Source organism: Ziziphus jujuba, chromosome 9 (assembly GCF_031755915.1).
Source record: "Ziziphus jujuba cultivar Dongzao chromosome 9, ASM3175591v1".
In the NCBI taxonomy this organism is placed as follows: Eukaryota; Viridiplantae; Streptophyta; class Magnoliopsida; order Rosales; family Rhamnaceae; genus Ziziphus; species Ziziphus jujuba.
Genome location: NC_083387.1, coordinates 21,920,819 through 21,939,815, shown reverse-complemented (window position 1 = coordinate 21,939,815; position 18,997 = coordinate 21,920,819). Strand labels below are relative to the sequence as shown.

Below are 18,997 nucleotides of genomic sequence, written 5' to 3'. Positions count from 1 at the left end.
AGGATAAAGCACAAGGCAAGGTTCCTAGAATAAAGGAACAAAAATAGTAACAGAAAGGAAAAAAAGGAAAAAACTAAAAATAGAAATATCCTATTAATTCAAATTCTAATTTCCTGATTCTATGGGATCAGATTTCCTAACTTTCTTATAAAAGTTTCACTTGTGTGTCTTGTCGTTGTAATAAAATGCACAAACTCTTGTCTGGCATTTCGTCCATATCTAGTAGTCAACCTCTACAATTGATATACTCAGATGTTTAGGGACCAACTCAAATTCCATCTATTAATGGTTTCAGATATTATATTCTCTTTGTCGATCATTATACTAAATATGTATGATTGTTTCGAATTAAGTCCAAATCAGAAGTTGCTTCTGTGTTAATTAATTTCAAATTAGTGGTGGAAATTGTTTTCAAAGACAATATTTCTTTTTTCTCTGATCAGTGATGAGTTTTTAAAATTAAATTAATTTTTTTTAAACAAAATGGCATATCCTATTTTTTTAACTAAACCATATACTCCAAAACAAAATGGATATGCTGAACGCAGACATCGGTCATATCAGAGAAACGAGACTTATACTTTTATCTCCGGCTAATTTACCTGTTCAATTTTGGACTTTTGCTTTTGAAACTGCCATATATTTAATTAATAGAATGCTCACTTCTACTTTAAATAATATTTTCCCTTTTCAAAAATTGTTTCACAAAATTCCAAATTATGAAAATCTTAAAAAAATTTGGCTGTCTTTGTTTTCCTTGGCTCAAGCTGTATGCTAAACACAAACTAGAGCCCTATTCCAAGTCTTGCATCTTTCTAGGATATCTCAAAAACCAAAGTGGCTATATCTATTTTGACCCTTCCACATGTAAGCTATTTCATTCTAGACATGTCCAATTTGTAGAAGATATCTTTCCTTTTTCATATCTATCCCATTCCTCTGGCCCACCACCTAATTTCGGTGAGTCTCCATCACCTAGTGGAGTTTTTGTTCCACCTCACCACTTTCTTCCATTCTCATCTTTTCCCACTCCCTCATCTTTATCTACTCCACCTACTCCACTTCATCCACCTTACACATTTAATGGTCAACATCATGAGACTTCTTCTCCACACCAAATAACAAAAAACTCTTCACGGGTGCACTAGCCGGACACCATTCATAACTCCTCCACATGTGCAACCAAATGGAAACATGAAGTCCTTCATGTAAGTCTACTCACACTGTACCCCTTATTAATCCTACCCGCATGCATTCCATGGGCAGCCGCACTATGAACCTCATTTTTAAACCTAAAAAACTTTTCAATGATTTTTTCTCCACAATAAAAGCCCCTATATGTATTGATCATGAATCCAAGACTGTTCGGTAAGCTTTTTAGTCTGCTAATTGGAGACTTTCATGGAAAATAAAATGTGGGACTTGGTGCCTTACAGTCCTTACAGTCCAAATCAAAATCTCATTGGCAACAAATGAATATTTAAAATTGAAAAAAAACAATTTAGATGGGCCCATAAGTTGTTACAAAGCATGACTTGTTGCAAAAAGGATTTACTCAATAGCTAGGACTCGATTATACTAAGACATTTACTCCTGTGATCAATCCAGCCACAATTCGACTTGTTCTAAGCATTGCACTCACAAATAACTAGCCGATCAAACAATTAGATGTGAACAATGCCTTCTTAAATGGGCATCTTCAGTAGGAGGTTTATATGGCACAACCACAAGGTTTTGTAGACCCTGAAATGCCATCTCATGGTCATCTAAGAAAGGCTATCTATGGTCTTAAACAAGCTCCCTGGGCATGGTACACAAAACTTAAAAATTTTCTTCTTCAGTATTGTTTTATAAATTCTCTGGTAGATACATCTCTTTTTGTTTATCCCAAAGATCACTCCCTCATGTACCTGCTTGTTTATGTTGATGACATATTCTATACAGGGAATAACACGCAACTACTTTCTCACTTCATTCAAGCCATATCTCATAAATTCTCCCTCAAAGACATAGGCAATTTGCACTATTTTCTCGGCATTGAAGTGATTCCTACCAGTAATGGTTTGCTTCTTTCTTAGTCAAAATATATTTTGTACCTTCTTGGAAAGACTAGTATGGCAGATATTAAAGAGGTATCCACACCTCTGGCATCATCAACAAAATTAACCTTGCATGATGGTTCCAAATCTGTTGATACCATTTGGTGCAGCAAAGTTGTTGGGAGTCTCCAATACCTGTCTTTTACTAGGCCAGATATTGCTTTTGTTTTGAATAAACTTTCACAGTACATGCATCAACCATCCGAATTGCATTAGGCCTCTGTTAAATGGGTATTACAGTATTTGAAAGGGACAAACTCTTATGGTTTGCAACTTCGTGGCCAAAGCTCTCTTTCGCTTCATGCATTTTCTGATGTAGATTGGGCAGGTAACTATGATGATAGAACTTTCACAACGGCTTACTTTGTTTTTCTAGGCACCAACCCGATTCCTTGGTGCTCTAAGAATCAAAAATCTATTTTCCGATCCTCTACTGAAGCTGAGTACATAAAAGTTGCCAACACGACTTCTGAGGTATGTTGGCTTGCTTCGTTGATGCATGAACTTCATCTTCCTCTTCCTCAAGTCCCAGCAGTATATTGTGATAATATTGAGGCTACATATCTTTCTGCAAAGCCTGCCTTTCACTCCAAAATCAAACACGTGTTAACTGATTTTCAATTTGTAAGGGAAATGGTTTCATCTGGCCAAGTTCAGGTTTCTCATATCTCAAGTAAAGATCAGCTTGCTAACACTCTTACTAAGGCTCTTCCCCGACTCCACTTCATAGTACTCAGGTCCAAGATTGGTGTTGTCTCACAACCCCACATCTTGAGGGGTTATAAAGGATAATAAGCCTTAACTGCCTTACTATTATCTTCTTATCTTAAGCTATTGTATTGTTAGTTATAAAACTTATCTTGTTTAACTACTTAAGTGTATGGATATATATTCGAACTCTGGTTCTTTAATGAATAAGGCTTTTCCAATATGTGTTTCTATTTAAAGATCCTCACTATCCTTATGAGACTTTTGGAATCATACTTAAAAGTAAGCCCACTTTATAATAATTGTATATGAATCTGATCATCTTCAAGGATTTTATTTATTTATTACGTTGGGGTAGTGATTTTAGTATAAAATCATTTCGTAGTCAGATCCAGAACTTTCTTTCTAATGAAGATTCATATGTTCCATCTATTTTGTTTATTTATTTTTATCATAGAAGACAAAAAATGCTCAGGCGTCCCACTGTTGAATTTTGTGTTGTTTTCTGAATCGGCATTGATATTCCATTTGCCCTTGCTTGGGCATCCACTACATTCTATTGTGGTTGGCCATAGTTTTATTTCTTTAAGATCTCAATCTAAATCTAATGTTTGGTTAATATAATATTGAAATAAAAAGTAGATTTCTTTTTTTTCTCTTTTTTTTTTCAGTGTTACGAAGTAGCAGTAGACTAGATCCTTCTTCTGACTTCTAAGAGCATTTTTGTCTTGGTGTTTCTGTAAAGTTCTTAATTAAAAGAGTGAAAAAAATAAATCGCTATAATTAAAAAAAAAAAAAAACAAAATCATTTCTTTTATTTTTAAATGAGTAGTGCTTTTTGTTTAACATTTCTATCATTAAATTGTATATACAAATATAATAATGAAATCTAGTAAGTGGTTGGTTTTAATTTCTGACATGTGATAATCCATAATATTTCATGTCAATATATCTTCTATTATAATTTTGGAAAATATTTTTATCTTTTATGTATAAAAATATCAATCTTACTATTGATAATATTAATTATAACTATTTCATTTCATTATATTTGACCATATCTGCCTCACTATATATTTCGCACTCTCAATTCCGAACTACTTTTTTTTTTTTTTTTTTTGGGCGACAACAATTCAAAACTATAAAGTTTAATTTCATATTTTTCACAAAATTGGTATTCAATTTTAGCTTATTTAAATTAATAGAATAATAATGCCAAGGCCATCAAATTTTCTTTACCTAATCATAATCCTTTTTTGTTTTTTATAATATTGTTGGGTTAGGATCCTTTTGATCCCATATGATCTAGAATTAAATCCAAAGTTTTTTTTTTAATGTTTATTTTTATTTTTATTATTATTATTTTTTATGGATGAAGTCCCATGATGATATTAAGTTATTGAGGAATCATATTTTGGAGAGTCCATCTAAACCGTTTTCAACATATATTGAAGGGCTTGTTATGAATCTTATTTGGACCGTTATGTTTGGGTCACTTGACAACTCCAAGTGAACTCTAGACCCAATAGTCTGTATCCATTTGATTAGACTAGACTCACGGTTTCAATTAAACCCATTGAAATAGCCCAATTATAAATCTATTTATTGGGAGACAAGAGCTAAATTTCATACCTGTAATTTTAATATTGTTTCATAGGGTTGTTTCCGTTTTGACATTATCAATAAATCAATCACTCACATCCCCTAATGGGACTTACGTACCAAACAAAGTACTCCAATGACATGAAATTAAAAGCCTTGTTATGGAAGAAGTGACAATTACCAAATGATAATCTATATAAAACTAATAAATAATCATAATTTAAAGAGCCAGTCATGGTCAACAACCCAAAAAATTACCTTCTTGGCTAATTGCTTCAGTATCTCTATGATTTCACAAAAGTCTGGCCGTAATGCTGGATCTTGTTGCCAGCATCTCTCAAGCAACTCTGCGAGCTTTGGGAAAACAGGCCGTGGACCCTTGGAAACCAAGCAACACACACTGCAATATGATATGATCATCTTTCCAATAAATATATTAAAGATATACAACGAAGCCTGTTTCTTCAAATGATAAAGTCTTTAGCAACCCAATAATATATATATATATATACATTTGTTTTGGTCAGCCTAAGAAATCGGCAATTAAAAAATAAAAATAAAAATGGACTAAAAAAAAGTTATGTTCCGGTTAGCAAATGGAGTTTATGGGAGTAACCAACCCAAAAAAAAATAAAAAATAAAAAGGTGAATTTAGAATACAGAAAATACTTTTTTTGTTTTTAAAATATGTACATGTGAATTGAAAACAACAAAGAGACATTCAAAAATTTAAAATGGAATTTTACCAAGTTTTATAATGCACTCTAAGTTTCCAAAATGATGTACTAATTTCATATTTAAGAATCAAAATTCTAATGTGTTCAATCAAAACTAAATAATCAATTAATTTAAAATTTATTATTTTACTTCTTTTCTTTATCTTTAACAGTTTCCCCACAATCGAATCAAAATTATTTTCTAAATCAGATTCATTATCCACAAGATTGGTAAAACCTTAAACTTCATTACTATAAAACCCCCTTTTAAGATTGGCAAAACCTAAAACATACCTTATGGGTATCACATTGGTGAAACCTTTTTTTAAGGTTTGCATTGGTCATTGACATTCTCACCACAATAGGTCGTGATCTTTCATAATTACATAATAATTTCATTGAATAAATTAAGCTGTTTGAAGACATCTCATCTTTTTGCTTCATTATTTCCATCTTACTCCCTTGCTTTGTATTTTTAAATTTTAAACTATTTTTTCATAGAAATTTCTTTGAAAAAACATGAAATTATAAAAAATAAAAATAAAAAATTGTTTTATTTGTCACTTGATATTCATGTGATCAACTTTTAACAGAAATCATTTGGTTTTAACGGTTTGGATAATAAATGGTATTATCTATCAAAATTTTTTTTACAAATCTCAAATTGAAAAAACATGAAAATAAAACGTACTAACCTGCATTTTGTCCATAAATAAATTAGAATTTCCTCATTACCAGGGAAAATATATATATATATATATTGATATTTGTTACTATAGAAAATGATTATCGAAGAAATCTTTGTTGACATAACAATTATTAATGGACAACATTTAATTATACATTGATTTTCTTATTATAAAACTTTAATTTAGGGGAAAAAGAAAATTTCTAGTTCATTACTTTCCTATTTTAATTTATGGGGAAAAATTTTTATGAAGTTTTATCATATTAGTCCAGAGCCTTTATATAGTTAAAAAATCACAGTGTAAAAGGCTTTGAGTTAATAGTGCATCATTTATAAACCTGAGAGATAATGATACTAATTTGGTACCATATGGTATAAGGGAAAAAATATTAAAATTGCATAAAGCATTGATGTTAAAAACCCAAAAAGAATAAATAATTAAAATAAAATAAAATTGCATACACACCTTTATTTACATTTACTAAAACCCAAAATAGTTATTGTTTTTTAGAGAGGGCTTTTAATCATGTTCCAATTTGGCCTTTAAACTTCTCTTTTTAATATTAAAAAATCCCTATAAATATTGCATAATATCAAATGTTCCTTTCTAATTTTTTTTTTTTTTGGTTAGAATTTGAAGAATTAACTGTTTAATATTTTAAATTAATGGCTTATATAAACAGTATAACCTAAATTATAACTTGTTTAGAATCACAATTGATAAAAATACATATATTGAACAACAACGCGGAGAGAAAAATATATATATATATATATATTTCAATTTATTTTCTGTCAAATTTGTTTAAAAAAATTACAACAAAAACATTAAAAAAAAAAAAAGAAAAAAAGAAAAAGGAGGAGAAGAGACAATGTGAAATTTAGGAGAGAACTTGAAACATAGATGAAAGCTGAAAAGGAAATTTATATATATATTGCCTTTTTTAAAGTGACGAGGACTCTGCCCCCAAACTAAACTTTTTTTATTTTTAAAAAAAGGAAAAGACTTTTGACTTTGCAGACAGATGCGCAAGCATCACTTTCCCATCATATTACCCAAAAAAAAAAAAAAAAATGGTATCACTTCCCCATTATTCTTTTTTTATTTTTTTATTTTTTATTTTTTATTTGGTAATAATCACTTTCCCATTATTCACGTAATAAATAAATAAAGTGTAACTTACTTCCTTACCCAAAAAAATTACCAGGATTAGAGTTACTGCCTTGTCCAATAGGCTTATATTTCACCGCCTTGTCTAATAGGCCTGCTTACACGTATTAAATTGTGATTAAACCCCATTTTCAAATAGAACCAGAGATCAAGTTACAGCAGGTAAAGAGAGAGGTTTGGACAATGACTAACCAATGTTATTTTAAAGCACAGTAATAATACATAATCTATATTTTCAACTAAAGAAACATGGGACAGAAAATCATGCTCTTCACTTTCTACAGGCCGAAACTGCCCAGAGAATGAATATATGCTTCTCAATGAGATCAGACAATTAAGATTTTCACTTCTGGTGTTTCTTACTTCAGCTTGTCGTTGCGGTCCAATTAGAGGGGACTCGTGTAGAGGTCACAGGAGGCATGGAACATATGTTAATGTCAAGAGGGAAGAGACGGTATTGAAGATCAAGCTCCCGGAAAATCTTTATCATTTCTTCAACCAAAAGGGACCTTCTCATCCACCTTTCTCCAATATCTTGGAAATTCATTTGATGATTTAGCCACACTGCAACTCTTACCCTATTCAGATCTTCCACATCCTTCATAACAATCATCGGTTGAGCACACCAATGCTCCTTCTTGTTCTCGATATAACTGCAAAGGCAAGCAAACGGAAATCATTCACGAAATCAGATCCTGCAATACTAATTTACAAGTAGAAGTAAGCATGGAGAATCGCCCCATGCATACCTGGTTATTCTGTGCTTAATGGCAGCAATTTCCTCTGCGGGAGTAGACACATGGATGCAGAATTCAACAGCATCTCCCATGTCGGGACTACGGTAGTAGTTGTTGATGGGTTTAGTTGAAAGGACACTGTTCGGGAATACAATTTTCGCATTGTCATACCTTAGAAAAACTGTAGTCAAGATGTTCATTTCTTCTACAACCATCTGAAAGTCATTGGTAAACAAATCAGACCCCAAACACAAAAGTGAATGGCAAAGCACAGAAGTCCAAGTAAAGATGATAAATTACCTGAACTCCATCGATTTCACACCGATCTCCCACGTCAAAAGGATGAACCACAAATAAGAAAACGATTGCTTCAAATACTGTCTTGCATGTGTTTCCAAAAATAAATGCCACAAGGACTAGCTGGGAACTGACAAACACTAGAAATTTGGTGGTGGCAATTCCCAGTATGAGAAGCCATATAACTACTATAAGGAAAATAATTATTAGTTTAACCATTTGATGGAGTTTGTTGACAGCAGTTTTTGTGTCATTCAGCGTCAAGGCAAGCGCTCTTCGCTCCCTAAAGGCATTGACCTGGAACAGATGCATCACTTTAGCAAAGTAGTAACTGCCAAATATAAATACAGTTTTATTAAAGCTTAAATTGTAACTTTATGTGGCTGTGTGCACCTTACTGAAGAAAGAGAATTTACAAATGATAAAGATAAATCCATTAAATCTAAATTGATTCCTTTCAAATTTGAGTGCCAGAGTATATGAAGACTGAACAGAGGGGGAGAGAGAAGAACAAAGAAAAATGCAAGATGGGTTGGGGTGGAAAATATCCAAAATCCCTAACCACACCACACTAGACCAATTGAGTACGCAAATTGTCACTCATTTGACTTCATTACATTGACCGAGCATGTTAGACTTCAAACTCCAAGAATTTACAAATCCAAGACTGTTGTCCACACTAAATCAAATAACGTGATACAACCAGACCTCATATATATCATATTTGTTTCCTACATTTCATGTAGGCTAAGAATATTAAACCCTAGTCAGAAGCTGCAGTCTACTTGTACCAGATTAGGATGTCAAGTTTTAGAATAATGAACAAAGGAGACTTTGTTGCTATATTCTTCACATAGAAAAAGTCTAACATAAATGCGATTTAAAAGCAATTTCCACTTGAACCTTATTAAACTTTCAACATCCTAAGACAAATACATGAATTGTGCCATACGATCATTTTTTAAGAAACAAATTGAGCAAAATCACTTGGTGCCTCGTTCTTACCACCCAGTTCTTCAAGGAAGTTTTGCTGATTTTTCCACTCTCAGATGCCCCTTCAAAGAGACTCATGGTCTTCAAAGCCTCATCATCTCGCAAAAAACGTGCTAAATCTTGTAGGTAAATATGCCTTCCAAAGAAAACAGTTAACAAAGTTCAATTGGTATAATAGTCAAACGAAAATAATTACTACATTAAAAAGAAGACTAGGACCAAAAACAGAGTTCAATTGGGTGGGAGACAATCATTCGAAAAAGATATTATAAACATAAGAAACAAACTTTCAGATCAAAATATTGATATTCTCATGTTGGGTCCAAATAAAGAAAATGAGATGTAAGCATGCAAGAAAATTTTACTCATTCTATGGAGGATAGAGATCAGAAGGTTTGGTACATAATATTTTGTCACCTCCTACCTTCCAACCATTAACAAATTCAGTTGATTGCACTGAACACGATAACATGGTAACACCGGAAATGGGGAAAGGATGCTGGGAATATTTTATTTCTTACATACTAAATATACACACTAGCAGCGCATAATACATGTGTATACTTCTAGTCTAACCAGACACTTCAATTAACCAATGATCTTTAATTACAATTACAAAAGTTGAGACTCAAACAGAGACCAAATATATATATATATATATAGGAAATAAATAAACTACCAAATTCATGCACTAGTATTGAATTTCATTCCACACAAAATTTAATCAAAATACGGATCAGAACCTTTCGCCATCAAGTCAATTTGAGCTTATCAATAAACTGAAGTTTGTCATATTTAGTATGCTACACAACGTACTAAGTATAAGAACAAAGATTCTAAGAGAACAGCTAGAACCCTGTATAAAGTACGTTGAGCCCTAATACATGTATGATTATGCAGATTACCAGTGGTGATACTAAGCTTTAAAGGCAACGACACAAGGACTTACACTCTAAATAACCAATCTTGGGTGTGTCATGGAGCTGATACAGTATATACGTTTATATGTATCCATGGATTGGGATGTCCCTTGTGGTTACAAATTCTATCAAAATTCGGCTGAAAAAATTGATCAAGGACGCGTAACACAACAGATAGCATTGGTGGGATGGGAGGAAGATAAGTCACAAGGCAAACAGTAACTTTTATAGCTTCACTAACTTAAGGCAATTCATAGAGCAACTATAGTTGAAAAGAAATAAGAAGCTTACTTTGACCCATGCCTAGCCACATTCTGAAATATCTTTTTAGCTGCAGCCTTTGCCTCAACTTCACTTTTGATCTGGGTTGCTTTCTCATCGTCACGGGTGGAATCCTGAATCTGCTCATCCAGTGTAGTGAGAGAACCATGACGAACTATATTCATTAGTCTCTTCATATTCCAAGCAGACACATTCTTAGGATTCAGCTTGTGCAAGTGATCAATTGTTATCCCATCATCTAGCTTCTTGCCCAATGGTTGAGAAAATTTATTGCTCCATCTAGGACTTCTCTGCAAACCCCCACTCCCAATCACCCTTCCACTTTTGGCTGTTGGGAAAGCAGCATTCTTGAGATCAGGAGGGATAGTAGCCCCAGCATTCTGTAGCTTCCTAACCTCATCCACAAGCCTCTCACCCTCTTTCTCTGTTCTCTTTATCTCAATCAATGGCGGACCCGAAAGGGTTTCGATTACATACTGATTGAAAAGAGACTCCTGAATCCGATCAAAGTATTTACTAACATGGAAAGAAGAAGCTAGAACTTTAACAATCAGGGTCTTCACCAACCAAACAAAGGTACCCACCAACAAACACACCAAGACTTTGGTGACATATTTAAGTTTATCACTCTTGGTCTCTCTCTCAACTTTTCCATCAAACAGAAAGTGCCATGCCAGCAAAACAAGACCCAGCCAAAGGCAATTCTGAACAGCTTTCCTAAGCCCGTAAACAAAATACAAAACCCTCTTCCGCAGAAGGAAATTCCTTTCTATAAAGAACACTACCATCCGGACCCCCCACCCGGAAACCAAACGCCCACAAATCAAAACCAAAACCAAGACCTCCCATTTCCACAGCTTCAATTTCCACAAGTTCTTACGCCTCATAAAGGGTATAGAGAGAGTGCAAGCGAATACTCCAATGATCACAATCAAACTCAACCATTGAAGCAGTGTCAATGCGCTTAGATTAGCTTTCTTGTACTCATCCGGTAAATCATCTTCCCAGAACGCGTCATCGTCCTCGTCATCCAAAGGCCATTTACCCAACTTCCCGGATCTAAGCTGTTCCGATTTCAACATCTGACCTGATTTCGGAACCCGACCAGATCGATTTTCGGGTTCCTCCGGCGGGTCGATCAGTCTAGACTTGGTTCTCTTCAGCCTTAACAAACTGGACTTGTTCTGAAACGAAAGCTCGCGCTCAAACGCTGCGTTTGACGTACACCTCACGACCTCATTGTCACCATTACCTCTACCACTACCACCCCTGCTATCCTCCTCCGTGGAGTCCTTAGTCCGGCGACGTACCGACTCGCTGAGACCAATCTCGACGTCGTCATTGGAAGCCGTCGCCGCCGTCGTCGGGTGGAACGAAACCTTGAGCTCCTTCGACTGACTGAAAGAGCTCCTCTTCTCCGGAGACTCTGCGAGCGGAGGCAAATTCCGCTCGTGGCGGAGCTCAGCCATCTCCAAATCCATATCCAACGACATGTCGACGGACGACTTCTGCTTATGCAAAAACTGACCGTTAAGCTTCGACGGCGGATCCTCCGGCGAAGCAGAGGCCGACGACGTCTGACCTGGTTGAACGAGAGGAAACTCGTCTTTATTACCGTCCCTCACATTGTTGTCATCCTCTTTCCAGAAATCGTAGCTTGAACCCCGCCATATCTTCGACTGCTGCTGCTGCATCTGCATGTTTCTACTACTGGTTGAAGAATCGCCGTCGTCTACTTTGACGATAACCTCCCGCCGGTTATTGGAATGGCCGGCGACGGCGGCGGAGGACATTGAATCTAGATGCTGCTGGGGATGATGCTCCGCTACCGCTACGTCCTGATCAAAAATAATGGGAAGCGGCTATGGTGTGGTCGATACCTATGCCAACACCGATCTTTAACATTTGCTTATAAGAACCATGTGATTTAAACGATTTTCCTCACATTGTTGTCACTCCCTATCTTTTACCAATTTTGCATGTCTTTATACTTTAAAAATTACGTGCAAACAATCTCTTATGGGCATTTTAGTTATGTTACAATATTACCTGTTGTATACACACGTATTCGTTTGAACATTTTCACATATGAATTGTCTTATTTTAATGTAAATTAATAAAATTAGTTAAATTGTAATATGAACGTGAGTACATTCTCATAGTCTCAATTTATACTTTTCGTCCAATAAAATAAAAGTCTTAATTTATATTTGAAAATTTCAAAAGTTTTTTTTTTTTCTTGGTAAATGATAATTTCAAAAGATTATGTTAAAACGGATGGCATTGCAATATATGTTTTATTATAAATTTTTAAAAGAGAAAACTCCGTTGATACTCTTTTAATTTTATCATTATTTCATTTAGATACTATACTTTTTAAAATCATCATTAATCTTTTTCAATTTTCTAAAATTATCTAAAAAAACTATTTTATCAGTTTTTATCAATTTTTACCAGTTAATTTTAATAATTAATGAAAATTATATTCTTTTAATGTTATTCAATTATAAAATATAAATTTTTAACTTTTTTTTATCTTTAACTATTAAAATTTATAGGTAAAAAGGAAAAAGAAAATTAGTAAATGAATCTATTTTAATATATATATATATATATAAAAAAACTAAAAAACTATTAATAATAATTTTTTAAAAATTTAAAATCAAACTAAAATAATAACAAATCTGTAAAGGTGTAAATAAAAGTTTCCTACTTTTAAAATACAAAACACATCAACAAGCATCATAAATTGAGTGTGAATTAAATTGAAAAACTTGTAATAAGCTGCTCATGGTAATGATTAGACTTTAACTATATTCTACAATTAGTTTGAAATTTAATGCAGGCATTTACTATTTATTTATTTATTATTATTATTTTTTACTAAATATTAGATTGACTAGTTTAGTGAACAAAATAATTGAGTTATGGATGTAAAAAAAAAGTTAACATAGAAAATAAGAAAAATCACTTTATCACTCCCTATATTTTACCAATTTTGCATATAAATGTTTAATTATATTTTGGAAATCACGTCATAATTATTATTATTATTATTTTTTTTTTGCAATATCACCTATTTTATACATGCATTTTTTTTTTTTTACATTTTCACATATGAATTGTCTTATTTTCATGTAAATAAAAATAGCTAAATTGTAATTTGACATTACTACATTTTCATAACTAGTCTCAACTTATATTTTGTGTCCTATAAAAAAATAATTGGCTGTTAATTTATATGTGAACATTTCAAAAGATTACGTATAAAATGGATGCCATCACAATATAAATAAAATGCGAGAGTATATTCTAAATTTTAAAAATACAAAGATATCTACAAATATCGCAAATTGAATGTAACTATAGTTTTCAATATACACAAAAAAAAAAAAAAAAAAAGAATAAAATTTACATGTTACTTTTTATCCTGTTTTTTAATGCAAATTCTTATTAGTACTGATAAATGGTAATATCTCAATGGAACCCAATTTCACTGATTTTTTTTTTTTTTTTTTTTTTGATCAAGAACAAGATAAGCAGCCTGTTTTTTTTCCTTTTTTTGGAAAAACTTATATTAGACAATGGGTTTTAAAAATTTTAATTCTATTGAGTAAACATATTTCCTAACTATTGAATCTTCATTTTTCTTCGAGAATATTTTCGTATTTTTGTTTGTTTAATATCAAATGTTTTTTCAGTGAGGTCAGATCAACTTTCCGTCCCATAAGGTCCCTGCAATCTATGTCTTTTGACAAGAAGGGTCCCCTCCACTTCTTGTTTTGAGATAGAAGACAAAGAAACGTTCAGGCGTCCCACTTTTGACATTTCAGTGTGTGTTTTCTATGTAAACATTAATACTTCAGCTGCCATTGCTCAGGCTTCCACTATATTCTATCATAATGGTATTCATGACTATTATGACCTTAAATTCGCAAGTCTATGACTGAGAAAGGACTAGATATTCTTGTATACTTAATTTGGATTTATTGTATTTTAATATTCTTTCGTTTTAAAAAGTTACATTTTTTATTTTCAAGTTTTAAATATTATAGTTTAGATTTTTAAATTTAAATTTATACCAGTTTTATATGATTGATGGTAATAGATAATAATGATAAAAGGTTCTATCTTAAATAACTCCTTATGATCAATATTAAAATGCAATATGGTTCATTATTGCTATGCAAGCCCTCTAATCTTATTTGCTACAGTCTAGGCGATCTACTTTCAAATATTTGAATTTTAGTATCCTCCATCTGCCATATGTCATTAGCCAAAAATTGGATTTTATTAAAATATAATAAATTAAAATTTAAGGGACTTAATTGTAACATTTTAAATTTGTTGGGTTGAATGTGTAATTTTCCAAAACTAATGGTATTAAAATGTAAAACAAAAATTATTTTATTATATTTTTTAATATGAAATATGGAAATTTGAATTCATAATTATTAGCTAAAAAAACAATTGTTAGAGAGACGAGCATATATTTTTTTAATATATGAAAGCATTTTTATTTTTATTTTTATCGTCCTACTATTGGAATTAGAAAAGGCTTAATTCTTTGCTCCTTTACAAATTCAATATGATTCTTCTTCTTCTTCTTCTTCTTCTTTCTTTTTTTTTTTTGTTTTAGGAAAAATAAATATAATTCATGATTCTACAATTTTTCCCAAAAAATGTGTTTTTTTTTCTTAAATAAATATGCATAGGAAAAAAAAATTTTATGTTATTATTATATGAATGATATGATGTAATAAGTTAATAATAATTTTCTATTATATTAAAATGGGGGATTTATAAGATTTATGAACCCTGAAATATGCGAAATAAGAAATGGTAAGATAACTGAATAATATACTACGGTTGACAACTAGCGGTGAACCAGTGACATATCACCAGGTTAAATGTGGATGGGTATAAAGCATTACCAGATCACCTTACTGGCAAAGGCTATCTAATATCTAATCCTACATTGTTTGGGTGTGAAATGGTGATATTTCAAATATAAAATAGACACTCTTTTAACAACAGAAGACTTTTCAAAACAAGCTAGCTTTAAGGTTTTTAATCTTAGAGTTAAACATACTCCAATAGAAGCAATTTTAGGATGGGTGATCTTCTGGAAAGTCTGAACAAATAAACTCATATGCTTTTGCGCGAAGTGTCATAGAATAAGTAACCTCCTAGAAAGTCCGAACAAGAAAGATCCTATACGCTCTGGAGTATTATAAGTAGATGGGAAACAATATCGGTTGATAGGATGGATAACCTTTTGGAAAATCTAAACAAAAAAAATCTCATATTTTTTTGGAAGTTTGAATAAAAAAATAAATAAATAAATAAAAACTTCTTACACTCTAAAATATAGTGGATAAATGGGAGACATTTGCGTGTGGCTCAGCCTTATCAATTTTGTTATTAATTGAAAATCAAGAACCTTGTTTGGAAAAAAAAAAAAAAATCTAGATTTCTCCACACCTAAGTGCTTTTGGTTTTAATTTTGTTATTTTTATAATTGTTTTTTGTGTTTTAGAAATTTTCATAATTTACATACACCATTATCATTTTTAATTTTTGCATATTTCTCTTTAATTTTCTTATTATCTACTTTCTTTTATTTTTTTTATCTCACTTATCTAAAATTTTGTTATACTTTTCGATTTTATATTTATTAGCAATTTCTTAGTTATATCACACTTTTTAATTACAACTTAATATAAAAATATATTTATAATTAAAACTTGAAATATATTATATAATATTTATATAATTACTCTTTGTTTTGTTGTAATCACATACAAATTTATGTAAACTTTTGGTTTTAATGAAAATCTTCTTTTATTATTTTTTCAGTTTTTAATTTATTTTTTAAGAAATTTTATATATTTAAAATCTATATTAAAATTTGGAATAGCTATGGAGAGATACTTATAAATAAAACATTTATTCTATAACCATTGAAGGATCACATTCAAACATGTACTAGGGTTTTGTTAGCACTTAAATTACACACACATATATATATATATATAAAATTCTACGGTGCTGGCGGTCTGTACTAGTATTAACAACGATTTTTAAAGAAACCATCGTCAATCTTATTTCTATGTGATACTGTTAACGACGGTTTCTTCAAAAACCATCGTCAATATTGAGATCCGCATGATAAAAACGTACGCATGTTTGCATTATAGACGGCCACTATATATATATATATATATATTTTTCTAAGAAAAAATTACTTTAGTGAATATCCTAATTATTTGGACTTTAAAATAATTAAAAATTATTGCATTTTAACCTATGTAATTATTTCTTCAAACCACACTAAAAACAATTGAATTATGTTTGTATCGTATCGTGTTTGTGTGCGAGCTTAACACTATTCATTAAGCTCTCGTATGGAAATAGATAAATTCAAACGCATTTGTTAAGTTATCTTATAATTTGTTATTTGACCCATTAACTCATTAAAATCTATACAAATTTGAAAATTCAAATTTGATTTAGGTTTCAAATAATAAAATATATATAATTTTAAAACTTGTAAATACACTTGTTTATTTTTAGATTTTTTAAAAAAATTAATTAAAAAAGAACATATTAGTACATGTTTAAAATAATAAACTAAGTTTTTTTTTAAATATTTTAAAAACTTGCATAAATACAAAAATAATCATCCTTAATGGATCTAATGGATTTATCGTGTTTCATTTGTTAAAATCAATTAATTTATTTGATCTTATTTGGTGATATTGAAATAAATCTAAAGTAACATTATTAACCAAAACTTACAAATTATTATGCACATTCATGTTGTGTTATCATGTCTTGTGCTATCATATCTTGTGATACTCTGTTAGACCTAATCTTACAAAATTACCTAGTTAAGCTCAATGAAATTACATAGGCATATCACAAAAATTTTAATATTATTTATTGTGCATATCTCTAATTTTGTTTTAGAGTTAGTTGTCAACAATATCAAGTAACTTTTGAAACGAACAAGCAGTGATATTAAACTTAAAAATTATTGTGCATATTCATATCGTGTTATTCTGTCTTATGATATTTTATCAGACCTACTCTCACAAAATTAACTAGTTAAGCTCAATCAAATTATACAGGCATATCATAAAAAAATTAATATTCCCTATCAATACCTGTTTTATTTCTAATTTTACGTTAGAGTTATTTGTCAACAACATGGAATAACTTTTGAAATGAACAAGATGTGATAGTTTCAAACTCAAATGCTGGTTAAACCATTTACATGGCAATATTCCAACACCCCAACATCTCTTTGCATTTCTAAGATAATCTTGAATTGTAAATAATATTATTAACGATCTAGTTTTTAAATTTTAACATTGGTTTTAAATGCTAAAATTTTGATCAAACATAAAATTATAATATTAAAATGATAAAGGAAGACGGGGCCCATATATTTTATTGCTATGAGTTCCCATGCTAAATACTGGCAATGATAATTTTAGGATAAATTTAGCATTGCAAAAACTTTTTATTGTCACAATTTAGCATGGTTTAGTAAAGGTACCAAAAGAGAGATTCGTACAAAATTTAGCAATGATATGACTAAGTGCAATGGTATAGGTATAAAAATTTTTTACCAAAATTTTGATAACTAATTTATGGCACTTTTTTAATAGTGTTAAATTGATATTGTCTTATACATATGGGTAGATAAACCATTTAAAAGTTGTCAAATCATGGATACTAAAATTTTAGTGAAACAATTTGATCACTCTAGATCTATCATATGCCTAAATAACATGTGTTATTGAAGATGCTTCTAACATGGCATAAATGCATAGTGCCACCGTTAACCACGACGTTGTATATTTTATTATAATTAATGTGTCATTATCTTACGACCGTGAGGTCAAACAAAAGACGTGCACATTTTTTATTTTGGTCCATAAAATACCATACCAATTACAAATTTTTCTACTTTTTCTTTAAAAAAATTAAAAAAATGGTCAAAATTTGTTAGAACGGGAAAGACCAGAAAGAGAGAGGACAAAAAAGGAATGTGATTACGAACGAATAAATTTGATTGATTGAGACTAATGAGGAGTTTGTGGAAGGTGATGCAAAATACCGTAGCCGATTGGATGAGTATGATGACATGTCCTGCTAGCTGGTTTCTAGTCATTAGAGTATATCCAATGGTTCTTTCTTTTGGAGTCTATATGGCATTGATTTTGGAAAGTATCCATGCTTATATGGCATTCTTTCTATTTAATAGATAATGTTTTAACTAGTTTATTTCCAATGGGTTCTGTTTAAAATGTCTTGAAATGCTAATGTGTAATTTTTTATTTTAAAATTATATCTAATTAAAAAAGCCAAAGTCCACGCAGGAGTTATTTTTCTTTTATCAAAAGTCAATCAAAATAAATAAAATACTGACTCAGCCTGTCTAACAAAACGTCCAGAAGTAGACAGTGTCCTTCACAACTTCTATTTTTTTTGTTGCCACATCAGCTTGACAGAACTAATGCACAGAACCATTGGAGATGAATTTTTTTAAATCTTATCTATTTATTTTATTTGGCAAAGGATTTTTAAATGGACACAGAACCATTGGAGATGCTCTTAGTCAATCAAATAGAGTAAAACATGTTAGTGTAAGCATCCTCCTTTTTATGGTAATTCTAAAATTCGGGTGATTTTTTGTGTTTGCTTTCTGCCTTTTGCTATGAGTAAAATTGGTCTGTTCATATTTGCAGAGTGTTAGTTGGAAAAATATTTTTT

The 18,997-nt window shown here is 31.1% G+C and overlaps 1 protein-coding gene across 1 annotated transcript; it reads right to left on the bottom strand.

Moving 5' to 3' along the window:
- Positions 1 to 7,096: 7,096 nt before the first annotated feature.
- Positions 7,097 to 12,181, bottom strand: LOC107408424 (mechanosensitive ion channel protein 6). Its single transcript, XM_060811371.1, has 5 exons — positions 10,223 to 12,181; positions 9,024 to 9,147; positions 8,022 to 8,315; positions 7,734 to 7,936; positions 7,097 to 7,637 (listed from the first exon to the last, which is right to left on the bottom strand). Exons 1-5 carry the CDS (start codon positions 12,004 to 12,006, stop codon positions 7,349 to 7,351), a joined length of 2,694 nt encoding a protein of 897 aa, XP_060667354.1. The 5' UTR covers positions 12,007 to 12,181; the 3' UTR covers positions 7,097 to 7,348.
- Positions 12,182 to 18,997: the final 6,816 nt, after the last annotated feature.